The sequence below is a fragment of the Phyllostomus discolor genome, chromosome 12, assembly GCF_004126475.2.
Source record: "Phyllostomus discolor isolate MPI-MPIP mPhyDis1 chromosome 12, mPhyDis1.pri.v3, whole genome shotgun sequence".
Taxonomy (NCBI): Eukaryota; Metazoa; Chordata; class Mammalia; order Chiroptera; family Phyllostomidae; genus Phyllostomus; species Phyllostomus discolor.
This window is the reverse complement of record NC_040914.2, coordinates 25,195,875-25,216,734: the sequence shown is the minus strand read 5'-3', so window position 1 is coordinate 25,216,734 and position 20,860 is coordinate 25,195,875. Positions and strand designations below refer to the sequence as shown.

The following is a 20,860-nucleotide window of genomic DNA, read 5'->3' as shown; positions in this document are numbered from 1 at the left end:
TCAGGTGAGGATAAAGAAATAGCCTTGATTCTGAGTGAGGAGGTTCCTGTAGAAAGTCCACAGGTGCCATCTGAGGAAAAGTGAAGTCACGTGGGGTCCAGAGAGGGCACTTGGGTATCACTTGGGATTTGTCTCTTGTGGGCTGAATGTTTGTGATGTCAGCTCATGCATTTATTTAAATAGATTGCATGCTGTGCACTGAGTGGATGGGCACTCCATACAAACATCAAAGCAGGTGTAATTAGAAATGAACAAGTTTTCTGAAAGTGCAGGGAGCTGTGGATGTGACCATGCCATGTGGGATCAATGCTAATTTAACTGAAATGGGAAAGGTAGGAACCGGTCACATGACTCAACAGTGGTCGGGAAAGTGTGAACTCAATTTAATGGCAGAAGGGTCCAGACCTTGTCCCCATGCATATGACCAATGAGTCCTTCACCTGCAAGCATGGCAGACAGGTCACATGGCATATGCCAGATTATCATTTAGAACCTTCTGGGCACATGACTTCATTTCTAAGGCTCTTCCACTCTGAAAGATGCTCCTTTACCTCTGTGTTCAGGTCCTGGCAGCAGCCTGGGCCATTCTCTCGCTGTCTTGAGCCTGAAACAGCAGCACCCCGAGGACCACCAGGACCAGGCCAGCCATGCCCATGCGGATGAGGTTCCCCACTGTGTAGTCTTGGGGGTGGAAGTCTAGGAAATGTGAAGAAAGATGTTGCAGAAGTCACAGCACACCAGTCCCCCTGGATCTGAGATGCTCACTCAGCCCACCTATCTCCCTGTGAGAGATGGGATCCTCTGCACCAGACTCACAACTGAGGATTCTCCTACTCACCACTTGTGTTATCTGAGCTGTTGTGTGATAGGCTGATGGTGTCAGCTGCTCCTTGAAAACCATAAAGATGTGGACGCGTGAGGAATTCATCCTGCTCAAGCCAATTGTCCTCAAAACTCTCCTGTTCCTCATGATGTGACTGCTCCCAGCCCCTTCTGGAAGCCTCTCTCTCCTATGAGGGTCCTGTCTGCTGCCCTGGGTCCTGCCAATCTCCTGGGGACTTCTGAGTGCAGACTTTGCTCCTGAGGCTCTTTGGGACATAGGTTGGGTTTGCCCCGCAAATTTGGCGAGAAATGTGGTCTCTCATGACAGAACATAGGATATTCTTCTACTCCTGCCCCCCTCTCTGTGGGAGACTGAACCATCCAAGCTCACACTTCTGGATCTGAAAGCTTTAATTTTTTCAGCTGAGGACTCAGGGTCCATGGGTGGTTCTCATCTATACACACAGACATATATGGGGTACTCGAACAATTCTTGAGGTCTGAGTACAGATAATTTTATGACTAAAACTTCAAACTGCATCTGAAATCAAAAGTAAATATTTTAGAGCATGCTTTTAAAAACCTCTTAGTAAGGGGAAGTGGGAGAGGATAATGGGGGATTGAGGAAGGGTTTCCAGGACGATGAAAGGCACATGGAGAACTCCAAGGAGTGGTGGATGCAGGGGATGGAAGTGGGGATGGCTCGGGTTGGGGAGGGGAGTGGAGGAGAATAAATGCAGATGACTGTAATTGAACAATCATAAAAGAATTTCTAAAAGAACCTCTTAACAATAAATGGTTATTTTCATAATAAATGGGCAAATTTAACACAATTGCAGTTAAATAGGAGTGGAATTTTCTTTTTGGAGGCAGAAATTATACCTCGCATTTATACATGCAAGTATTGCCTGAAAGTTCTCAGAAAGGTGCAGGAACAGACAAGGGCCCCTGGAACCACGGAGCAGACAGGGGAGACCTCAGCATGGGTGGGAGTCCCCAGCTCCTCCTGAGCCTGGCACAGCCCCTCCTCACTCTCAGGTGAGCACTGAGTGCTGGAGGCTCCAGGGGAACCCGGGGCCAGCAGAGCTGGGCCCTGGGGCTGTGGGGAAGCTGCCTTCTATGGAAGATGGTCAAGTGGGGGCTGGGACCCCAGGGGCTCAGACTCTGAGATGAAGATGCAGGGGATGAGTTGGGGAGATGATCTGCCCTCTCTGCTCAGTCTAATCACTTTTCTCCTCACTTCTCACACTTCTCACTCTACCCTCCCGATCTTTCTCTGCTGAGATTCAGAACAGGGGACTCAGGGGTGGGAGGCCCTGTCCCTTTCCTCCTCTCAAGGGCTGGACCCCGCTCTGTGGAACCTCCTGCATTCCTCATTCATTTCTCTCCCCAAAATTTCTCTCCTAGGGACAGGGTCCTGAGCTCAGTGAGTACAGAGAGGACAGGGTCAGAGGCTCTTCACCTGAGACCAGGAGCTCCAGAGGCTCACTGGGCTGTGACAAGTGGTAGGAGAAGATGTTGTCTGAGCTGTAGCACCTGTAGGTCCCCTCGTGGGCTGAGGTCACAGGACCCAGGGAGAACTCTGCCCGGTTCTGCTGAGTTCGGAACTGTGATCTGAAACGAGGAGGGGATCAGCTGCCCCCTCCTTGGCCAGAAGAAAACTGTCCCTCAAGCTCTGTGACTGACACAGCAGGGTCACTTTCTCTCCTGAGGCCACTGTGGGGCCTGGCTGCACCGAGAGCAAGGGTCTGTCAGGGAGCCATCCTAGAGAAAGGGGAGTGCGTGAGGTGCTGTTACCATCTGGTTCTGACCCCAGAGTCACCAGGCCCCTTTCTGAGGACCCTCCTCTCTGTCTGCTTTCTCTGTGTCTCCCCCTCCACTCTGATACCCTGCCTCTGTGTCTCTTACCCTCCCTGGGGACCCCACACCCCTTATCCTGGCCATCACCGCTGAGACCCCCAGCAGGGCCTGAGCAAACTCTGGGTCCCTGAACCCATTGGCTCCTCACCTGCCACCAGGATGTCCAGGGGGTCACTGGGGGCTGACCACTCAGAGGAGAATCTGTGTCCACCATAACACCTGTACCGGCCCCTGGGGAAGCTGCTCACAGTGCCCAGGGGGAAGTGGGCCTCAGAGAGTACAGTCTGGAGCTGCAGGACAGTGCTCTGTGGGAGGCCCACTTCCTGCTCCTTGGACAGAGTGAATCTGTCATAGCCGAGGTCAGAGAGACACTGGAAGGTCAGGCTCTGTCTTGGGGCCACAATGAGGCCCTGCTGGGTCAGGAGGGAGGGCTTCCCTGAGACACTTGCAGGGACCAAACAGGAGTGAGAGGGCTGCTTCTCCCATGAACCCACCTCCTGGCTTGGCCCCCAGGTCCCAGCATCTCTACTCTGTGTCTCTGACCAAGAAGCCCCTGTGCTCCTCTCACCCCACCTCTCAGATGGGATTCCATTCCCAGCAAAGACCTCAATAACCTGTCTACAGATTCAATCCACACAAGAGGTAAAAGAGAGCATTTTTTTTACCTGGGATCATGAGCTCCACGGGATCACTGGGGAGTGACCACAGCTGGGATGTGTTAGTGTTATATCCATAGCATCTGAACATCCACCTGTGGCTGGGGGTCACTGGACCCACAGAGAACAGGGCCTGGACCTGCCCACTGGGGTGTTGCTGTGAGTCCAGGGTCCAGGAGAGCCTTTCTTCTCCTTCCTTAGTCAGAATGAACCTTTCAAATTCCTGCCATGAGCCACACTGGAGACTTACATTCCCTCCTGAGGTCACAACAGGGCTGGGCAGGGCTGAGAGCCTGGGTTTGCTGTAGTAGAATCCTGGGAGAGAAGGAGGCAGCATGTTAAATGGGGCTCATACCTCCCCCATGTCCCCCAGGACTGGATTGTGAGGGGGAGACCCCCGGCAATCATCCCCCTTCCTGAGGGCACAGCCTGAGGCTGATACCCCCGAGTGTGCTCTCACCTGTCACCACCAGCTCCAGGGGGTCACTGCGCTCTGACCAAACACCTTGGCTGACATAGTAACACTGATATGTCCCTGCATGTAGCTCTATTATCTCTGTGATGGAAAACTGGGCCTTGTTCTTGGGATCCAGTGGGATCTGTCTGTCCCAGGGTGATGGGCTGCCTACTTTATCCAGACGGAACTCCTGGGCCTGCAGGGTCCCCTGACACCAGATAGTCACGGGGCTCAACTGAGGGATCTCAGGGCCTGGCTCAGCCCAGAGGGTGGGTTTTGGGAGGGTCCCTGGAAGGAAATGAGAACCTGAGTCACAAGTCAGTTCCACCCCCAGTGTCTGGATCACAGACCCAGGACCTTCCCTGACATGTTCCATCCATTAACTCTGAACTTCTATTTTCCATCCCCAGCTGCCTGATGGGGAAACACCTTGTGCTCTTTATGTATAGAGGGTTGTGGGACCCTAGGGACACACTCACCTGCCTGCACTGGGGTCCTCAAGCCCACGCTCAGCCCTGCAAAAGAGTTCCTGTGAGAGACTTGCCCTGTGTCCTGAGCAGAACACCCCTCCCCAGGAGCCTCTTAAGCCCTGGGGTCCTGATAGAGCAGGGATTCCCCTACCCCCTCCTCAAATCTCACCTAGGCAGAGCAGGGCTGTGAGGGTGGAGGGCATGGTGTCTCCTCTCTGAACACAGTTCTGTTGAAGGGAGAGAAGAGGGTGTCCTGAGGGTGATAGACACAGAGGGTGTGGTCACTGGGAGGTTGGCCGTCCCAGTCCTGGAGTTGTCAGGTCACCAGACCCTGAGGAAGGGGGACAGTATCTCCCCAAGAGTCCACCTTTCATCTCATGTTGGAGGAAGAAATAGAGTCAGAGCTTCCTGAGATACCCCTTGCAGGTGAGGTGACCCAGGGCACCTCCTTCCAGGTCAGAGCATCCCCCATGGACCCCTTCATCCTCTGCCAGTTTTCAGTACCTCCTTGTGGGTCCTCCCCATGGAGAGTGGGCACCCAGGCCCTGAAGATGCTTCGAGAAGATGGGGGTCCCTGTGCCTGTAGAGCTCAGATCAGCAGAGGCACAGTCTCCTCCTCACTGTGCAGTTCAGGCGAGTGTCACTGTGACAACGAGCACAAAGGACAGATACAGAGAAATAGGGGAAGGAAACACGTCCTTCCTCTGGAAACAGAGTGTGGTTTTCTTCTATCCCAGTCACCCTCACTGACTTCTTGTTTTTTCTTAGCTACACCATCCACCCGCCTTCCTAGGGACAAATCTCTGAGTGGTCCCTGCCCCCTCAGTGCCCCTTGTGTCCTGGTTCAAGCCTCCTCCTCATGCTGTGGTCCTGCCTTCATGATTCAGGGGATATTTATTTGGGTTACAGTCCTGATTTTTACTTAAAGCAGATATTTACTTAAATATTCATCATCCAATGTTCATGTATCCTTGAGTGGTAATGTCCAGTCTCTGCCTCAGTCTCCTCATCTGGATCCTGTTGTCACAAACCCCAGTCCCCACAGCGTCTGTGGATCAGTGGGCTGGTTCATGGCAGGGAGACTTCCATTTCCAAACCAGATGAAGATGTGAGTGGGCTGGGACATGAGAGGATCAAGGTGTCCAGGGTCAAGGGCAGGATTGTAGCACCCACTCGAGACCTTGTCTTCTCTGAATTCCAAGCACAACTACTCACAATAGTTCTACATTGTGTAGGCACAGACATGTCTAGGAGAGAGAGATGAAAGTTCCAGAAATGGAGAGGGAACCACAGTGGAGAACAGAGACTGAAGCTGATGGCCCAAGTGACTGCTACCATCGATGGGTCATAGAAAGGAAATTCCCCCCCTGAGTGGAAAGAGAAGGACCTCAAGTCCTCATAGGAAGGGGGCCAGAAGGCAGGTGAAGGCTGCATGTGTGATCCCTGCCCCCTAGTTCTGTCTCATCTCTGGGATGTCTCTACCCACTCCCCCAAGTCAAAGGTCAGCAGTGAGCAGTCTGTCCTCTGTATCCTGAGACACATTGAATCCAGTATGTCACCTATGGGTGTCTTTCCCGTGTGTGTGTGTGTGTGTGTGTGTGTGAGAGAGAGAGAGAGAGAGAGAGAGAGAGAGAGTGTGTGTAAGAGGCTCCCATTGGAGCAGCCCTGGTGGGCAGAATGCTGAGCAGATGCTGAGCCTGAGAGAGTGGACAGCATGTGGCAGGGGCAGCTGCCATGGCCCCTGGCCAGCCTGATTCCCAAGACAGCCCGGGAGAATCTTTGGGAGACCAGGTGTGGGAGGGGAGAGACTCCTACAAGACTGGACAGTGGAGAAATCCTAATGATGATAGACAGTGCTATGGACGCTGTCTACTGACAGTAGTGACTGTGATACCTAACGAAGGAGAGTCAGTGGGAAATATGAGAGCAATGGAAGATGATCACCTGTAAGTATCTGAAAAAGAAAGGGAGCATTCATGATTTAAGCTAGGAATATGAATTTTTTTACAGAAGAATATAATGAGTTAGAAATTTGACAGATGGACAACCCAATAGATGGACACATTAAAACAATCATTTCCATTATGGATGAGACAGAGCTTAAGGTCCAAATATGAAAGTGGAGGATGATATTGAGGACATGTCTAGAATGCAGCACAGGAACACTAGAAGTGTGGACCGAAGGTCCCAGGGATTAGAATGAACAGGGCCAGTGTCATGCTGATTGTGTCAAATGGGAAGAAGTGAGCATGACATTTAGTAACAGCTCCAGAGAGAAATATATAAATATTCAAAAAATTTACTGAGACATGGAAAGACCAGCTGGTGAGAGGGGGCATGTATGCAAAAATAAAATCTGTGTCTTTCTTCATTTGTGGTAAATGAAGAAATTGGAGGTTAAATTAAAACACAAAGACATATTCTACACTGCACTGTGTACTTTAAAAGGCAAATTTTAGTTCCTCGCTGGTAGGTCAGTTGCTTAGAGCATCGTCCCAGTATGCCAAGGTTGTGGGCTCAATTCCCAGTTAGAGCACACACAAGAAGCAACTGATGAATGCTCAATGAGTAGAACAACGAGTATATGTTCCTCTCTCTCCCCCTCTCTCTCTCTCTCTCTTTCTCTCTCTCCCTCTTACTCTCTGTCTCTCTCAAATGTATAATAGTGGTATAGTGTAGGGGGCGGGAATGGAGGATACTGTACTTGACCAACAATTACAAAAGTTAAAATGATAAAATCCAGTAAATAGGAGTGAAAAATATTTTAAGCGGTTAACTGTTTTCTGTCAGTTTCAACACAAATAGCCTGGAGTCCTGAATTACTTCCTAGAGGAATTGCACATCACCATAGGTACAAGCTCACTGGGACATGGCTTCCTCATAGCAAAGAGGACACCAGGAGACAGTGGAGACACACCTTCCAGGAGCCGATTGTTAGTGAAGATTGTGCATTGAGCCCCATCAGCTTTAAGGGATAAGTTGAACATGTCAGCTGGGCCAATTCCTAAGTGGGAACCTGTGTCTCCTCCCAACCCCACCCAGTGAGGCTGAGTCTCCAGGAGAGAGAACAGATTTCCAGGGAGAGAACCTTAACCACAGAGGACGTTTTTCTCTCTGAGGAGTTGAATAACACACTTTAATTGAAATTGTAAAGTGTTTCCTAGTTCCTTGATAAAGAAAGTGAGACTGAAATAAAGCCTTTCCAGAGCAGTACGTTTTCATTTATCACCCTGTGTTCACACTTGTTGAAAGGAATAGAAAGTGATGTAATTCAGCTAGAAGAACAAAGAAAACAGACTGGAGAAAGTGAGATACAACAGAGAGGGAAAATGGCAGAAGGAAAATTGAAAGAAAAATGCTTAATCTCTATCATGTGATCCACAAACTTCCATAACACTTGATGTCAACTGTATTGAAAAATAAAACTTCTTTAAAGAAGAAGGAAAGGAGATCATGTGCTGCATGGATGTATCTGAAGGACAAGGGAAATAAACAAGCCATGAAGCAACAAAGCAAAACAAAAACCACACACACTTTTATCAACCACATTAGAATTACAGCTAAACTACAGAAAAAGCATCATCTAGAACTTCCTGCACTCTAGCTGAACAGAAGTCCCCCAGCTAAGGTGTAAAGAAAAAGCCACATGGAAACTAGGAGACACAAAAAGGGCTGGTCCCACACCCACGTGTGGCAGACAGAAGTCAGGAGGGTGAGGTCAGCTGCAGAGGTCCCTCCTGAGGCTCCAGGGACCCAGCCCCACACCAGGCTCTGCAGCCCAGAGTTCCAGAGCCAAGGAAAGAAGTCCATAATTTTTGGCTGTAAAAATCAGAAGGTACTGTGGCTGAGTGAGTCAGAGGACTTCTGGAGTCCTAGGCAGTTCCTTCCCCACCCAACTTAGAATCCCACCCTAGCTGTATCTAGTGGCTTTTCCATACCATTGGCCTCTCTTGCCTCACTCCTCAGGCTTTCCTGAAATCTCTCAAACCACTAGCACCGAAACCCCAATCAATGTCCTTGTGAATGATGCTCATGTACATGTTTTGTCTAAGGCAGGTACTTAAATGTAGAGCTGTGTGTCTCTAACTGGGTAAGTCTAATGTACCTGCTCAATTAGTGACTATAACTGGCACTTCTACAAGTGATAGACTAGAATGCTATTAGCTCACTCTTCTCTGCCCCAAGGGATAGTAGGATTTTCCCCTTGGCATCTCATCTAGATGCCTTGAGACTGTGGTCCTGTACTTTTGTGGAAAAGCAGTTACAACATTTCTAGCTGAGCAGAAGTCCCACAACTGTTTGTACATGGAAGTAGAAATGATTCTTACACATAAAAGGGCAGACAGCTTAAGTGTACTCTGGGGCTATGGACTGGTGTGACTGGTGTCCCACATTGGCTTGTACTGTCTGTGAAAGTCAGTTTGTGAGTCACTTCCAATATCTGCATCAGGACCTCACAGGGGCACCTCCAAGTTGGCCACAAAGAGATCATACATACCAGAACATGGCAAAATGCCAAGAACCAGTGTTTTATTAAGAGGAATTCATTGGGATGACATGAGTAATAGAACCATATAGGTTTCAAGTGTGCAATTCTCTAATACATCATCTGTACATTGCACTGTGTTTTTAACACTGCGTTTTCCTGGGCAGTGTAACCCAGGTGATTCCTTCACACAAAAACATCTTGATTTCCCCCAGGCTGGTGTGGCTCTGTTGGATGGAACATCTTCCCATAACCAAAACTTTGTGGTCTTGATCCCTGATCAGGGCACATACCTAGATTGCAAGTTCAATCCCCTGTCCAGGCACCTATGGGAGACATCCAATCAATGTACCTCTCTCCCATTGATGTTTCTCTTTCCCTTCCTCTCCTCAAATAAAGCAATGTAAATATCTTTGCTTCTGAGGATAGAAAAATAGCCTTGATTCCGAGTGAGGAGGTTCTTGGGGAAAGTCCACAGGTGCCATCTGAGGAAAGGTGAAGGCATGTGGGGTCCAGAGAGGACACTTGGGCATCACTTGGGATTTATCTCTTGTGGGCTGAATGTGTGTGATGCCAGCTCATGGATTTATTAAAACCAATTGCAGGCTGTGCACTGAGTGAATGGGCACTCCATACAAACATCAATGTGTATGTAACTAGAAAAAAAGGAAAATGTATTCCCTGAAAGTGCAGAGAGCTGTGGATGTGACCATGCCATGTGGGATCAATGCTAATTTAACTGAAATGGGAAAGGGTAGGAAGCAGTCGCATGATTCAACAGTGGTTGGGAAAGTGTGAACTGAATATAATGGCAGAAGGGTCCAGACCTTGTCCCCCTGCATATGACCAATGAGTCCTCCACCTGCAGTGAGCTGCAGACACGTCATGCAGCATGTCCCAAATTTTCTTCCAGTACCTTCTGGGCACATGACTTCATTTCTGAGGCTCTCTCACTCTGAAAGATGCTCCTTTACCTCTGTGTTCAGGTCCTGGTGGCAGCCTGGGCCATTCTCTTGCTGTCCCGAGCTTGAGACAGCAGCACCCCAAGGACCACCAGCAATGAGCCAGCCAGGCCCATGCAGATAATATTCCCCACTGTGTAGTCCTGGGGGTGGGAGTCTAGGAAATGTGGACAAAGATGTCAGAGGTCTCAGCAGACAAGTCCCCCTGGACCACCATTGCCCACCCAGTTCACCAGTCTCCCTCTGACAGACGGGACCCTCTGCCCCCATCCCCATTACTGAGGACTCTGCTACTCACCACTCTTGTTATCTGAGCTGTTGTGTGATGGGCTGATGATGTCAGCTGCTCCTTGAAAACCACAAAGAAGTGGGCACATGAGGAAATGATCCCATTCAAGCCAATTGCCCTCAAAACTCTCCCATTCCTCATGATGTGACTGATCCCAGCACCTTTGTGAACTCTCTCTCTCTCCTACAAGGGTCCTGTCTGTTGTCATGGGCCCTGTCAGTCTCCTGGGGACTTCTGAGTGCAGACTTTGCTCCTGAGGCCCTTTGGGACATAGATTGGCTTTGCCCCAAGAATTAAAGTTTGGTGAGAAATGTGGTCTCTCATTACAGAACGTAGGATATTCTTCTAATCTTGCCCCCCTCTCTGTGGGAGACTGAACCATCCAAACTCTTCTGGAGCTGAGAGTATATGTTTATTCAGCAGCTGAGGACTCAGGGTCCATGGGTGGTTCTCATCTATACACACAGACATATATGGGGTACTCGAACAATTCTTGAGGTCTGAGTATAGATCTGAGCTCTGATTAAAACTTCAAACTGCATCTGAAGTCAAAAGTAAACCTTTTAGAGCATGCTTTTAAAAACCCCTTAATAAGGGGAGGTGGGAGATGATAATGGGGGAAGGGGAGAGGGTTTCCAGGACAACTATGAAGGGCACATGGAGAACTCCAAGGAGGGGTGGAGGCAGAGGATGGAAGTGGGTATGGTTGGGGTGGGGGGAGTGGAGGGGAGTAAATGCAAACGACTGTAATTGAACAATAATAAAAGAATTTCCAAAAGAAACTCTTAATAATAAATGGTTATTTTCATAATAAATGGGCAAATTTAACATAATCACAGTTAAATAGGAGCAGAATTTCCTTTCTGAAGGCAGAAATGTGTATAACTCAAATTTATACATGCAAGTATTGCCTAAGAGTTCTCAGAAAGGAGCAGGAACAGACGAGAGCACCAGAACCATGGAGCAGACAGGGGAGCCCTCAGTGTAGGTGGGAACCCCCAGCTCCTCCTGAGCCTGGCACAGCCCCTCCTCACTGACAGGTGAGCACTGAGTGCTGGAGGCTCAAGTGAGCCCAGGAGCCTGCAGAGCTGGACATCCAGGGAGGAAGTTTCTCTTTTAGGGAGAGGACCCAGTCATGGGGTGGGTCAGGGATTCAGACTCTGAGATGAAGATGCAGGGGGTGAGTGGGGGAGGGGATCTGTCCTCTCTGCTCAGTCTGATCACCTTTCTCCTCCTTCTCACACATCTCACTCTACCCTCCTGCTCTTTCTCTGCTGAGATTCAGAACAGGGGGCTCCGAGGTGGGAGGCCTTGTCTCTTTCCACCTCTCAGGGGCTGGACCTTCTCTGTGGAACCTCCTGCACTCCTCATTTATTTCTGTCCCCAGATCTCCTAGTGACAGGGCCCTGAGCTAAGTGAGCCGAGAAATGACAGGGTCAGGGCCTCACCTGAGACCAGGAGCTCCAGGGGATCACTGGGCTGTGACAACAGGTAGGGGCTGCTGTGGTTTGCGCTGTAGCACCTGTAGGTCCCCCCATGGGCAGAGGTCACAGGACCCATGGAGAACTCTGCTTGGTGCTGCTGAGCTCAGGACTGTGATCTGAGATGCAGGGGTGGATGGCCTGTCCCCTCCTCAGACAGAAGGAAAGTGTCCCTCAGGCTCTGTGACTGACACAGCAGGGTCACCTTCTCTCCTGAGACCACTGTGGGACCTGGCTGTACAGTGAGCAAGGGTCGGTCATGGAGCCGTCCTATAGAGAGGGTGGTGGGTGAGTGCCTACTACCACCTAGTTCTGACCTGAGTGTTACCAGGTCCCTTTCTGAGGACCCTCCTCTCTGTCTGTCTCTGTTTTCTCTGCATCTCTGCCCGCCTTCCCATCCCTTGTCTCTGTTTCCTTCCCTCCCTGGGGACAGACCCCATGCCCCCTCTTCTGACCATCACCACCTGAGACCCCCAGCAGGGCCTGAGAAGACTCTGGGTCCCTGACTGAACCCACTGGCTCCTCACCTGCCACCAGGATGTCCAGGGGGTCACTGGGGGCTGACTACTCAGAGGAGAGGTTGTGTCTACCATAGCACCTATACTGGCCCCATAGGTACTACTCACAGTGCTCAGGGGGAAGCTGGCCTGAGAGAGCCCAGCCTGAGGCTGCAGGACAGAGCTCTGGGGGAGGTCCTGTCTCCCATCCTTGGAGAGAGCGAATTTGTCATAGCTGAGGTCAGAGAGACACTGGAGGGTCAGGCTTTGTCCAGAGGCTACAATGGGGCCCTGCTGGGTCAGGAGGGAAGGCTTCCCTGAGCCACCTGCAGGGACCAGACAGGAGTGTGAGGGCTGCTCCTCCCATGAACCCTCCTCCTAGCCTGGCCCCCAGGTCCCCCTATCTCTCTCTGTGTGTGTCTCTTACCCCAGAGCCCTTGCTGCCCTGACCCCACCTCTCACACGGGGCTCCCCTCCCTGCAAAGACCTGAGTAACATGTCTACAGACTCAATCCATGCAAGAGGCAAAATAATTTTTTTTTACCTGTGACAAGGAGCTGCAGGGTATCAATGGGCTGTGACCACACCTGGGGTCTGTTCCTGTAATATCCATAGCATCTGAAAGTCCACCTGTCACTGAGGGTCATAGGACCCACAGGGAACAGGGCCTGGACCTGCCCACCTGGGTCTTGCTGTGATTCTAGGGTCCAGGAGAGCCTGTCTTCTTCTGTAGTCAGAGTGATCCTGTGAAATCCCTCCAGTGAGCCACACTGGAGGGTCACATTCCCTCCTGAGGTCACAACAGGGCTGGGCAGGGCTGAGACCCTGAGTTTGCTATAGTAGAATCCTAGGAGAGAAGGAGGCAGCATGTTAAATGTGGCTCACACCTCCCTCACCTCCCCCAGGGCTGGGCTGTGAGGGGGAGACTCCCTGAGAGTATCCCTCTTCCCAAGGGCATAGCCTGAGTTTGAGACCCCTGAGTGTCCTGTCACCTGTCACCACCAGCTCCAGGGGGTCACTGCGCTCTGACCAGACACCTTGGCTGAGATAGTAACACTGGTATGTCCCTGCAGTGTGCTCTGTCATGCGTGCGATGGGGAACTTGGTCTTGTTCCTGGGATCTGGTGGGATCTGTCTGTTCCAGGGTGCCGGCCTGCCCTCTTTATCCAGACAGAACTCCTGGGCCTGCAGGGTCCTCTGATACCAGATAGTCACGGGGCTCAACTGAGGGTTCACAGCACCTGGCTCAGCCCAGTGGGTGGGTTTGGGAAGAGTCCCTGGAAGGAATCAGAACCTGAGTCACAAATCATTTCCACCCCCTGTGTCCAGATCGCAGCCCCAGGACCTTATCTGATATGTCCCATCCATGACCCAGAACTTTTGTTCTCCACCTGAAGCTACCTGATGGAGAAGCCCCTTGTTCTTTATGTGGAGAGGGTCCTGGGACCCCAGGGACAGACTTACCTGCCTGTACTGTGGTTTTCAAGCCCATGCTCAGCCCTGGAAGAGAGTGCCTGTGAGAAATTTGCCCTGAATCCTGAGCAGAACCCTCCTCCCCAGGAGACACCTGAGTCCTGGGGTCCTGAAAGAGCAGGGATTCCTTTCCTCCCCCTCACATCTCACCAAGGCAGAGCAGGGCCATGAGGCTGGGGGCCATGGTGTCTCCTCTCTGAATGCAGTCCTGTAGAAGGGAGAGACCAGGGTGTCCTGAGGGTGATAGACACATAGGGCATGGTCACTGGGAGGTTGGCCATACCTGTTCTGGAGTTGCCATGTCAGCAGCCCCTCAGGAAGGGGTCTTGTTTTCCCAGAAGTCCACCTCTCATTCTTATGTTGGAGGAAAAAATAAAACTGGAGCCTCCTGAGATGCCCCTTGCAGGTGAGGTGATCCAGGACACATCCTTCCAGGTCAGAGCCTCCCCCAAGGGGCCCCTTCACCTTCTGCCGGCTTTCAGTAACTCCTTGTAGGTCCTTTCTATGGACAGTGGGCACCCAGGCCCTGGAGACATTTCAGGAAGACGGGGGTCCCTGTGCCTGCAGAGCTCAGCTCATCAGACACAGTCTCCTCCTCACTGTGCAGTTCAGGCGAGTGTCATTGTGACAATGACCACAAAGGACAGATACAGAGGAACAGGGGAAGGAAACACACCCCTTCCCTAGTCCCAGAGTGAGGCTTTCTTTCTACCACAGACATCCTCACTGAGTTCTCATTTTTCTTAGCAACAGTGTCCCCCCACCTTCCTGGGGACAAGCCTCTGAGTGGTCTCTGCCCCCTCAGTGCCCCTTATTTCCTGGTTCAAACCCCCTCCTCATGCTGTGGTCCTGCTTTCAAACATCACAGGATATTGATTTGGGTTACAGTCCTGATTTTTCCTTAAAGCAGACATTTACTTAAATACTCATCATCCAATGTCCATGTGTCCTTGAAAGGTAAAGTTCTGTCTCTGCCTCAGTCTCCTCATCTGGATCCTGTTGTCACAAACCCCAGTCCCCACAGTGTCTGTGGGCCAGTGGTGCTGGTTCATGGGAGGGAGACATCCATTTCCAGACCAGATGAAGATGTGAGTGGTCTGGGACATGAGAGGTTCAAGGTATCCAGGGTCAAGGGCAGGATTGTAGCACCCACTTGAGGCCATGTCTACTCTGGATTCCAAGCACAACTACTCACAATGGCTCTACATTGTGTAGGTACAGACATGTCTAGGAGAGAGAGATGAAAGATCCACAAATGGAGAGGGAACCACAGTCAAGAACAGAGACTGAATCTGATGGCCCAAGTGACTGGGACCATCCATGAGTCATAGGGAGGAAATTCCCCTCCTAAGTGGACAGAGAGGGACCCCAGGACCTCACAGGAAGGGAGTCAGGGAGCAGGTGAAGGCTAAAAGTGTGGTTCCTGCCCCGTGTTTGTGTGCAGGCTCTGGGATGTCTCTGAGCAATCACACAAGTTCATGGTCAGCAGTGAGCAGTCTCCCCTGTGTGTCCTGAAACAGACTGAGTCCAATATGTAAGTCATGGGTGTCTGCCCTGTGTATGTGTGAGAAGCCCCCGTTGGACCTCCCTGGTGGGCAGAATACTGAGTAGGTGCTGAGTCTGAGAAAGTTCATGGCATGGGGCAAGGGAAGCTGTCACAGCCCCTGGTCAGCCTGACGCCCAGGACAGCCCCTGAGAAACTAAGGGAGAGCAGGTGCGTGAGGGGAGAGATTCCTACAAGAGTGGACAGTAGAGAAATCTCAGTGATGAAACACAAATCTATGGACACCATCTACTGATACTGGGGGCTATCACAGGCAATGAAAGAGAGTCAGTAAGAAATATGAGAGCAATGGAAGATGATCACATGTAAATATCTAAAAAAAAGGGGAGGGTTTAATTATTTGAGTCAGGAATGTCAGTTGTTTTACAGAAGAATATAATGACTTAGAAACCTTACAGATAAAAACCAAATAGATGGACACATTAAAACAATCATTCCCATTACAGATAAGACAGAGTTGGAGGTCCAATTATGAAAGTGGAGTATGATAGTGAGGACATGTCTAGAATACATCATAGGGAGACCTGAACTCGGGAATGTGGGTACCAGAGATTAGATGGGCCAATATCATATTGATTATGTCAGAAGGGAAAAAGTCAACATGCTATTTAGTAATAGCTCCAGAGATGGATATTCAAACATTTTACAGAGATGTGGAAAGAGCAGCTAGTGAGAGGGATCATGTATGCAAAAATGACATCTGTGACTTGACCTTCTGTGGTAAATGAAGAAACTGGAGGTTAAATAAAAACACAAAGACATATTCTACACTGAATTGTACACTTTAAAATTGTTAATTTTAGTCCTAGATGGTAGCTCAGTTGGTTAGAGCATCCTCCCAGTATGTCAAGGTTGTGGGCTCTATTCCTAGTCAGGGCACACACAAGATGCAACTGATGAATGCTCAATGAGTAGAACAAGTCTAGGTCTCTTTCTCTCTCAAATCTATAACAGTTGTGGGGGGTATGGAGAAAACTGTACTTGAAAAGCAATTTAAAAAGTTAAAATGACAAAATCAAGTAAATAAAAGTGAAAAATTTTAATCAGTTAATTTTTTTTATGTCAGTTTCAACTCTAATGGCCTGGGATCCTGAATTGCTTCCTAGAGGAAGTGCACATCACCATAGTGACAAGCTTGCTGGGACCAGACTCCTCTTAGCAAAGAGGACACCAGGAGACAGTGGGGACACCCCTTCCAGAAGCTGATTGTTAGTGAAGATTGTGCACTGAGCCCCATTAGCTTTAAGGGACAAGGTGACCATGTCAGCCAGGCCAGTCCCTAAATGGGAGCCTGTGTCTCCTCCCAACCCCACCCAGTGAGGCTGAGTCTCCAGGAGAGAGAACAGAGAGAGAGTCTCTCTTCTGGGGAGAGAGACTTAACCACAGGAGACATGTTTCTTTCTGAGGAGTTGAATCACACATTTTCACTGAAATTGTAAAGTGTTTCCTAGTTCCTTGATAAAGAAAGTGAGACTGAAATAAGGCCTTTCTAGAGCAGCAAGTTTTTAGATACTGTCCTATGTTCACACTTGTTGAAAGGAATGGAAAGTGATGTAATTCAGTTAGAAGAACAAAGACACCAAACTGGAGAAAGTGAGATGAAACAGCAAAGGAATTGGGCAAAAACAAAGTTGAAAGAAAAATGCTTAATCTCTATCATGTGATCCACAAATTTACATAATATTTGACATGTCAACTGCATTGAAAAATAAAACTCATTTATAAAGAAAGAAATGGTGTCACAAACTACATGGGTGTATCTGAAAGAAAAGGGAAATAAACAAGTCACAAAAGAACAAAACAAAACAAAAACCACAGACACTTTTATCAACCACATCACCCCACCCCACCCAACTTGCAATCTCGCCCAAGTTGGTTCCAGTGGCTTTTCCATTTGAATGGCCTCTCTTGCCTCACACTTCAGACTTTCCTGAAATCTCTCAAACCACTAGCACCAAAACCCCAATCAATGTCCTAGTGAATGGGGCACAGGTAAACATTTTGTCTAAGGCAGGTACTTAAAGGTAGAGCTGTGTATCTAACTGGGTAAGTGGAATGTATTTGCTCAATTGGTGACTATAACTGGCACTCCCACAAGTGATGCACTAGAATGCTATCAGCTCACTCTTTTCTCCCCCAAGGGATAGTAGGATTTTCCCCTTGGCATCTCATCTAGATGCATTGAGACTGTGGTCCTGTACTTTTGTGGAAAATAAGTTACAACGTTTCTAGCTGAACAGAAGCCCCACAACTGTTTGTACATTGAAGTAGAAATGATCCTTACACATAAAAGGGCAGGAAGCTTAGGTGCACTCTGTGCTATCGACTGGTGTAACTGGTGTCCCACACTGACTTGTACTGTCTGTGAAAGTCAGTTTGTGAGTCACTTCCCGACTCTGCATCAAGACCTCACAGGGGCACCTCCAAGTTGGCCACAAAGGAAACATAGATACCAGAAATGGGAAAATGCCAAGAGCCAGGTTTTATTAAGAGGAATTCATTGGGGTGACATCTGTAATAGAACCATATAGGTTTCAAGTGTGCAATTCTCTAATACATCATTTATACACTGCACTGTGTTTTTTACACTGCGTTTTCCTGGGCAGTGTAACCCAGGTGATCCCTTCAAACAAACACATCTTGATTTCCCCCTGGCTGATGTTGCTCTGTTTGTTGGAGCGTTGTCCCATAACCAAAACTTTGTGGTTTTGATTTCCAGTCAGGGCACATGCCGAGATTGCAAGTTCAATCCTCTGTCCAGGCATGTAGGGGATTCAACCAATCAATGTTTCTTTCTCCCTTCCTCTCTCTCTAAATAAGCAATGAAGAAATGTCCTCTGGTATTGCCTTGATTCCAAGTGAGGAGGTTCCTGAAGAAAGTCCACAGGTGCCATCTGAGGAAAGGTGAAGGCATGTGGGGTCCAGAGAGGGCACTTGGGCATCACTGGGGATTAATCTCTTGTGGGCTGAATGTGTGTGATGCCAGCTCATGGATTTATTAAAATAGATTGCATGGTGTGAACTGAGTGTATGGGCATTCCATACGAACATCAAGGCAACTGTAATCAGAAATAAAGAAGAGAAAGTTTTCTGAAAGTGCAGGGAGATGTGGACGTGACCATGCCACGTGGGACCAATGCTAATTTAATTGAAATGGAAAAAGGTAGGAACCAGACACATGACTCAACAATAGTCAGGAAAGGATGGGCTGAATTTAATGGCTGATGTGTCCAGACCTTGTCCCCCTGCATCTGACCAATGAGTCCTCCATGTGCAATGAGCTACAGACATGTCACTTGGAATGCCCCAGATTATTTTCCAGAACTTTCCGGGCACATGACTTCATTTCCAAGGCTCTTACTCTGAATGGTACTCCTTCACCTCTATGTTCAGGTCCTGGAGCCAGCCCGGGCCATTCTCTCTCTGTCTCGAGCCTGAAACAGCAGCACCCCGAGGACCACCAGGACCAGCACCACACCCATGTGGATGAGATTCCCCACTGTGTAGTCTTGGGGTGGGAGTCTAGAAAATGTGAACAAGAGGTCACAGAGGTCACAGCAGATAAAGTCACCCCCAGATCCTGGATGCTCACCCAGCCCACCTGTCTTCCCCTGAGAGATGGGACCCTCTGCATCCAGTTCCAGAAATGAGGATTCTTCTACTCACCACTCGTGTTGTCTGAGCTGTTGTGTGATGGGCTGATGGTGTTGGCTGTTCCTTGAAAACCATAAAATGGGCGCATGAGGAGTTGATGCCACTAAAGCCAATTGTTCTCAAAACCCTCCTGTTCCTTATTATGTGACTGCTCCCAGCCCCTTTGTGAACCCTTTCTCTGTTGTGAGGGTCGTGTCTGCTGTCATGGGCCCTGTCAGTCTCCTGGGGACTTCTGAGTGCAGACTTTGCTCCTGAGGCCCTTTGGGACATAGGTTGTCTTTGCGCCATGAATTCAGGTTTGGTGAGAATGTGGTCTCTCATGACAGAACAGAGTATGTTCTTCCAATTCCCCCACTCTGTGTGGGAGACTGAACCATCCAAGCTCACTCTTCTGGGGATGAGAGTGTATATTTGTTCAGCAGCTGAGCACTCATGGTCCATGGGTTAGTCTCATCTATACACAGACATAAACGGGGTTCTCGAACAATTCTTGAGCTCTGAGTATAGGTAATTTTATGAATAAAACGTCAAAATGCATCTGAAGTAGAAAACACACCTTTTAACTCATGTTTTAAAAACATCGTAATAATAAATGGTCACTTTCATAATAAATGGGAAAATTTAACACAATTGTAGTTAAATAGGAGCAGAATTGCCTTTCATAAGGCAGAAATGTTTATCACTCAAATTTATACATGCAAGTATTGCCTAAGAGTTCTCAGAAAGGAGCAGGAAGAGACAAGAGCACCCAGAACCATGAAGCAGACAGGGGAGTCCTCAGTGTAAGCGGGAGCCCCCAGCTCCTCCTGAGCCTGGCACAGCCCCTCTTCACTCTCAGGTGAGTACTGAGTGCTGGAGGCTCAGGTGAGCCATGGGATCTGCAGAGGTGGGCTCCCAAGGAGGAAGCTGGTCTGTATGGAAGAGGGTCCAGTGGGGGCTGGGACCCCAGGGGCTCAGACTCTGAGATGAAGATGCAGGGGGTAAGTGGGGGAGGGGATCTGTCCTCTGCTCAGTCTAATCACCTTTTTGCTCACCTCACACATATCACTCCACCCTCCTGCCCTTTCTCTCTGCTGAGATTCAGAAAAGAGGACTCAGGGGTGGATGCCCCTCTGTGGAGCCTCCTGCACTCCTCATTTATTTCTGTCCCCAATTTTCCTAGGGTCAGGACCCTGAGCTAAGTGAACACAGAAAGTATAGGGTCCGGGCACCTCACCTGAGACCAGGAGCTGCAAGGGTTCACTGGGCTGTGACCACACCCAGGGGATTTGCCTGTAACAGCTGTAACATCTGAATGTCCACCTGTGGCTGGGGGTCACGGGGCCCACAGGAAACTGGACCTGAAAGTTCAAATTCAGGTGTCGTGTGAGTCCAGGGTGCAGGAGAGCCTGTCTTCTCCTTCCTTAGTCAGAATGAACCTGTTAAATCCCTCCCATGAGCCATACTGGAGGGTCACATTCCCTCCTAAGGCCACCGCAGGGCTGGGCAAGGCAGAGAGGCTGGGTTTTTAGTAGGAGAATCCTAGGAGAGAAGGAGGTAGTGTGTTAAATGGGGCTCACACCTCCCTACAACCCCCAGGGCTGGGCTGTGAATGGGATACACCCGGAGAGCATCCCCCTTCCTGAGGGCAGAGCCTGAGGCTGGGACCCATGAGTGTCCTGTCACCTGTCACCACCAGCTCCAGAGGGTCACTGTTCTCTGACAAGACACCTTGGCTGAGATAATGACACTGATATCTCCCTGCATGTGGCTCTGTCACATCATCTGTGTGATGGAGAACTTGGCCTTGTTCCCGGGATCCAGTATCTTCTGTGTGTCCCAGGGTGCTGGCCTTCCTTCTTTATCCAAGTGGAACTCCTGGGCCTGAAGGGTCCCCTGATGCCAGAGGGTCACATGGCTACCCCTGAGAATCACAGAACCTGGCTCAGCCCAGGGAGTGGGTTTGGAGGTGGGTCTCTAGAAAGAATCAGAGGCTGGGTCATAACATATTCATCCCAAGTCCCCAGATCACAGCCTCAGGACCCTCCCAGATGTCCCCCATCTATCATCCCAGATCTGATTTTCTGTTTTTTTTTTTGTTTGTTTTATAAACACCTTTTTCTTTGCTTTTAGAGAGAGAGGAACAGAGGGAGAGAGCAAACTCAAGAGAGGGAAACATCGATATGAGAAACGTCAGGTTGCTCTCCTGC

At 49.5% G+C, this 20,860-nt stretch overlaps 1 protein-coding gene and 1 long non-coding RNA gene across 2 annotated transcripts; both read right to left on the bottom strand.

Moving 5' to 3' along the window:
- Positions 1-496: 496 nt before the first annotated feature.
- LILRA5 (leukocyte immunoglobulin like receptor A5) lies at positions 497-4,506 on the bottom strand. Its single transcript, XM_036012683.1, has 6 exons — positions 4,435-4,506; positions 4,275-4,310; positions 3,799-4,083; positions 3,348-3,653; positions 839-889; positions 497-696 (listed from the first exon to the last, which is right to left on the bottom strand). The coding sequence occupies exons 1-6, from the start codon at positions 4,466-4,468 to the stop codon at positions 560-562; spliced, it is 849 nt and encodes a 282-aa protein (XP_035868576.1). The 5' UTR covers positions 4,469-4,506; the 3' UTR covers positions 497-559.
- A 5,332-nt stretch (positions 4,507-9,838) lies between these two features.
- On the bottom strand, positions 9,839-20,003 carry LOC118497629. Its single transcript, XR_004900166.1, has 3 exons — positions 19,888-20,003; positions 18,684-18,734; positions 9,839-9,870 (listed from the first exon to the last, which is right to left on the bottom strand). It is a non-coding gene; the product is annotated as an uncharacterized LOC118497629 (long non-coding RNA).
- Positions 20,004-20,860: the final 857 nt, after the last annotated feature.

Excerpts from the sequence above, each read along its gene's own strand:
- LILRA5 (XM_036012683.1), bottom strand. The coding sequence starts at position 4,468 with ATGCCCTCCACCCTCACAGCCCTGCTCTGCCTAG. Across the intron at positions 4,084-4,274 it reads GAGGACCCCAGTGCAGGCAG|GGACCCTCCCAAAACCCACC; the intron begins GTGAGTGTGTCC and ends ATTTCCTTCCAG. Across the intron at positions 3,654-3,798 it reads CCTGGAGCTGGTGGTGACAG|GATTCTACTACAGCAAACCC; the intron begins GTGAGAGCACAC and ends CTTCTCTCCCAG.